The sequence below is a fragment of the Cystoisospora suis genome (assembly GCF_002600585.1).
Source record: "Cystoisospora suis strain Wien I chromosome Unknown contig_5344, whole genome shotgun sequence".
Taxonomy (NCBI): Eukaryota; Apicomplexa; class Conoidasida; order Eucoccidiorida; family Sarcocystidae; genus Cystoisospora; species Cystoisospora suis.
The window spans coordinates 306-5,244 of record NW_027158134.1 but is presented as its reverse complement, the minus strand read 5'-3'; the positions used below and the strand labels follow the sequence as shown (position 1 = coordinate 5,244).

General features: G+C 49.6%; 1 protein-coding gene across 1 annotated transcript; it reads right to left on the bottom strand.

Moving 5' to 3' along the window:
• Positions 1-224: 224 nt before the first annotated feature.
• Positions 225-503, bottom strand: CSUI_009148 (uncharacterized protein; the record flags this gene model as incomplete). Its single annotated transcript, XM_068069266.1, has 1 exon — positions 225-503. A coding segment is annotated over one exon (135 nt), but the record flags the coding sequence as incomplete, so codon positions are not given.
• Between the last annotated feature and the right edge of the window lie 4,436 nt (positions 504-4,939).

The window sequence follows — 4,939 nt, the reverse complement described above, 5'->3', positions numbered from 1 at the left end:
CGGAGTGAGGAATGAGCCTAAGTGCTTGGATCAGTTAGGAAGGGGACTGATGACTAAAAACGTTTGGTCATAAGGTTTGGAAAGCGGATATGGGGGGCCCGAACCCGAGATCACCCTGGCTAAGAGGTCAAAGGAAAGAGAACAGAGGTCAAGAGTCTCTTGATGTGGGAAATTCATTTCGAGGAGGAAGTATGGGGAGTAAGGACACTCAAAAAGTTTCACGAAGGGGATTACAGAAGGGCTTTAACACCATCGAGAATCGGATGGAGAGGAGCATGGAGTCGGAAACCAGTCAAGACACTTCTAATGACGCACGAAGGAGGAGAACTCGAGTACCTGACGGAATACCACGTCAAGAACTAGTCCCCTATGGTAGTGTCTTCAAGGCCCAAGAGCAAATGAACATATGACGAGCGGTGTCAGTACGAGTGAGTTCTACAAAAGACCTAGGAAGGAGCGTACTAATCCAACGACGAAAGGTAGACGGCAAAGAGTACCTCCCGTTGGCCCACATGTGGCCACAAGTCCGAATACGCGTAACTCCCCCCGCACACGGAACTCCTAGTTTAATAAAAGGGAGATTCAGCTCTGGCCGGCGCCCTCACCTTTGTACCTTTCTCAAATGGGAGCCTGGAGGGCTCCTATACAGAGGAACTGGGCCAGGGATCCACGAAGCCAGGTAGACACGGACATTCTGTCCAGGAGCAGGGTCATAGGGAAATTGGACGACATTACCTTGAGTCACGCCAGAGAAGAGACAATGATAGCCGAGCATTCGGGTGAGGGGACCCCAGAAAGGTCGGAGGGGACTCAGGGAGCTCCAGGCGGGAACATCATGCTCGAGACCAACGCAGAGCATGAGGAAGAAGACTTGTCTCTGAGGAGTCAACACAAGCAGAAGAATTGTCGAACGTTTAATGAGAAGCTAGTCTTAGAATCTATGGGCCGGGAAGCTATGGGGGGTCTAGGAGACAGTGACAGCGAAGAACTGGAGGGAATAAAGCCGGGTGGAAGTCTGGGAGGTACCTACAAGACACTAGGGAACAACTCACCGGGCAATCGTGATGGAATACAAAGCAGAAACAGCGGATCTGGTCAAGGGGATAGACGTGAAGAGGCCTCAAGCGGTCACGGAAGAAGTGACAGCTCTCTCGAACTCCCCGAAAAAGTTGTTCACGTCCCAGAGGGGAGGACAGAAGTTCACAAAATTGACAATATCAACTCTGGAGAGTGTGAAAAGTCTTCATTGGGGACTAGTTTGCCCCGGGGGGCACCGGGCTTGAAATTTAAGGAGTTGCTTACCGGGATTGACGGGGTAGAGGTAGCGTCCAGGGGGCCACCTGAAGAGAGAAAGATAATAAACTCGGTCCATCTACTAACACAAGGAAAGGAGCTAAGCGTCGGAAGGGCTCGATCACCCATTGGTTCGTCTAAGAAACCTAAGGGGACTATACCGGAGATGGCTTCAGCCAAAGAACAAGACCTTCTTCCAAGCTGGGGCCTGAAAACAAGCATTCAAATAACCCGTGGGTGGAAGAAAATTGGGGACTTTTTTCGTTCAAGGACACACCGCGCTTCCTAGACCTCTAACCTTAAAAGAAACAGGCCCCCGGACAAACTCCAACCAAAGGAGAGGAACCCCTCGACAGGAATGGGAGACAGGGCCTGAAGAAACCAATCATCGTAGGTGAACCGACCAATCCTGGAGGGGGAGTAAGAGCAGGTAACCTGGGGGCTAACAGGGCTAACAGTCCCTGTACAAGAGAGGGTCAATAGAGTACCATAGAGCGGACACCAATCCAGGGAACTGTCCCAGAGTCAACACCCTGGGGACAAGGACTATTCGAGCTTACCCAAGTAAAGGAACGTTCGAGCTGCCGGCCTCTTCCTATCCGACGGACGGTGCCGTCGGACCAATCACCCTCATCCCCTGAGGTAAAGACCAGATTGAAATCCTGGTCCGTGCACTCTGACGAAGAAGGTTTTTCATCGTCGCGGTCGAGCCACCACACGGTGGTGGACTTGGATTCGACGGGAAAGAAACAAGCGAGGGTAGGTTGTCGTTGGACGTACCATGATAGGGGGGCTGAGAGAACTGAATAGGGATGTAGAAAAGATAGTAGAGCTGGTGGGAGCGCCTAGGAACAAGCTTAAGCAGGATGGGAGCCCGGGAAGTAAGTCGGAGGATGGTCCAGAGAGAGTTGAGAGTGAAAAAGAGGGAGGAAGAAAGGCCGAAAAGAGAACGGAAAGTCCACCGGAGACAAGTGTCGGCTCCCGAAATGAAAGTTCGGACAAGGAACAGCGAGGGGAAACAATGAAAAAAGATCAGGAAGAGAATTCGAGACTAAAAGAACTAAGGAGAGAGTCGAGCCAGGGTCGACAGCGGCTCGGAAGCAGTCACCGGGACGCTCTTAGCAGAGAGAATCACCTGAACTTCGACGCAGGAGGACCGGAAAAAGGTCAATCTTTCACAGAGAGGCTATTACACACGGAAAGTTGGTAGGGAACTAAACAGAAGGAAGTTTTAGAAGATCGGTACGGTAGGTTGGAAGAGAGAGTTTGGCTAGAACAGCTAGAGGGGCCAACCGACCGGAGAGACGTAGTAGGACAAGCGGCCGGATCAAGAACCCACCCGCCTACGGCCCGAGGGAGTCCGAGACAACCGGCCCGACAATCGACCCCGGATTTTCCCGTTGGGACAAGTGAGATCGATCGAGAGGCTAGTTCGAGGAACGGGAAAAGTTTAGGGGCGGAGAGAGAAGTACATTTAAGAAGCGTGAAAGGTTGGAGTGATAATCTTTTGTGGAGAATTTTTGGAGGAGAAGGAAAAGGTGTAGAGGGAGTGATTTCCGACTGATCTGTGAAAGAACCGGGGGGATGGAGTCGATTGAAGGAACGACTCCTTCACACTGCTGTCAATAGCAGTGAAAAGTGTTTTTAGTTCGGTTCTTTGTTAACCGGACTGTTTAGTTTTCATCTGAGCCATTTCTTGACGTTCATAGGAGGGAGAATATGGAAATGTGTTTGAAAGATGTGTAAAGAGTTCAATGATTTCGTTGGAGAATTGGTGTTCATGCTCGGAGAAGATCTCCGACAACCCATAATAACGGACGAGGAGTACCGAGTGAAGTCGGAAGCTCCTCGGTAACTCTATGATCAGCCGACCTTGACTAAGAACTTATGTTACCTTTCGGTGAGAAGAGCTACAGTCCAGAGGGACTTCCTGAGGATCAGTCAAAGGACGAGCGTGACAAGAGAGGAAGCAAAACAACTGTACTGGGGAATTCGTCAGGTTTCAGAGCAAACAGGGGGAGAGTCAAAGTCGAGTTTCCGGGAGTGTGAGACCTTTACTCCACTGCCCATGTCAGAGGAAGACTACCTAGAGTCGAAGACCATGGAACCGTTGCCTGAGTGTGTTTCTTCCTGTCGAAAAAGACCACGGGAAGTTGAAGAACCTGAAGGGGTACCGAAGGTACCTCGTGATGACTCTCGACTGAAGGGATTTGGGAGGGATTTGAGTTTCGTAGTCACTGGGAGAACCACACAACCCAGTCCGCTATCTTTCCCTATGATCAATGTTCGGCTATGGGAGGAGGAAGAAGAAAGTGTTAGCGGCAAGAAGAAGTGGAGGGACAGTGGATTAACCTTGAGGAAGACCAGTTATCAAGGACTACTAGAAGTAAATTATCTAATCCAAAATGAACTACTAAACTATACTCAAGAACTGAATTCCTGTAAATAAGGGAAGGAATTTGTTGGATTAGAGCAGGATGACGTACTACGTGATTGGATGGGAATCATAAGAAGGATAGTTCGTCGAGGAGATCTTGGAAAAGAAAGAGAGGAGTCGACCCATCCAAGTGATTCAGTAAGGAGACAGAGCAAGCGAAAGAACCCGAAGAATCCCAGAACCAATCTAAAGGGGAGAAGGCTCCTCAATGAGCCCAAGGCAAACCGTCGACCAGTCAACCTCGACAGGGGGGAACCTCCGAAAAATCCTTCAAGTTTGGGAAGCCGTTAGGAAGGGAAGTTAAGCTCGAGAGAGCGCAGTCCGTCAACAACGGCCTTCGAGGTATGTCCTTGAAGAAAGTGATCAATCCGTATTATAGTTTACATCGTGTAGAGGAGAAGTCCCGATGACCGAAAGTAGTGCCGGGGAAGGAGCCGAACCCACCCCTTGTGAAAATAGTCGTAGAAAGGCATGAATGGGGGCCGCGTTAGACACAGGGGCTTCCTGAAGTTTTAGACACACTGAATGTGCGGGAGATTTGAGAGAACGAATTCGTCCTATTCGAAGAGAGTATACCTTTACTTGTGCTTCGGGGAAGGAAGTGAGTACTAAGGAAGGGATACCTGATCTGAAAGTGGTGTTGGGGGAACAAATACTCTTTCATGACTTTCTAATAGCCTGTGTTGGATATGATATCTTAGTGGGTTTTGCTCTGTTACAGATAGCAGGGATGATGCCAGAGTTTGCTCGACTAGTAGAAGAGCCCCAGGCACAGTGGGTGAAAGCTCCAGTGGTACCTGGACGGGAATATGACAAGAATGAAGGACTAAGCGAATCATGAACGCAGAGCGACAGAGAAGAGATATTGTCCGGAGAACCTGTAAGTCAATTACATCCGACCTCCTCGAAGATGGACGATATTCCGGAAGATAGCCTGCCGATTTTAGCGTGGAATAGAAGGATTTTCTGTCGAAAGAAAGAAGCTCCGGGGAAAAAGAGGCTACGGAGAAGTAGAGAGAGAACCAAATTTGAGGTTAGGGAGTCAGACTCCAGTTCTGAGGACCAAAAGAAGAGGAGAAGTACTGTCGTTTGGGTTGAAGGAAGCAATCAGGGAAGAGCTACCCAAAAGAAAGACCTTGGTGAATCTAAGGGGGAGTTGGTGGAAGAGGAGGAAGTCCGATGGAGAGAGGACCAACCTTTCCATGTAAC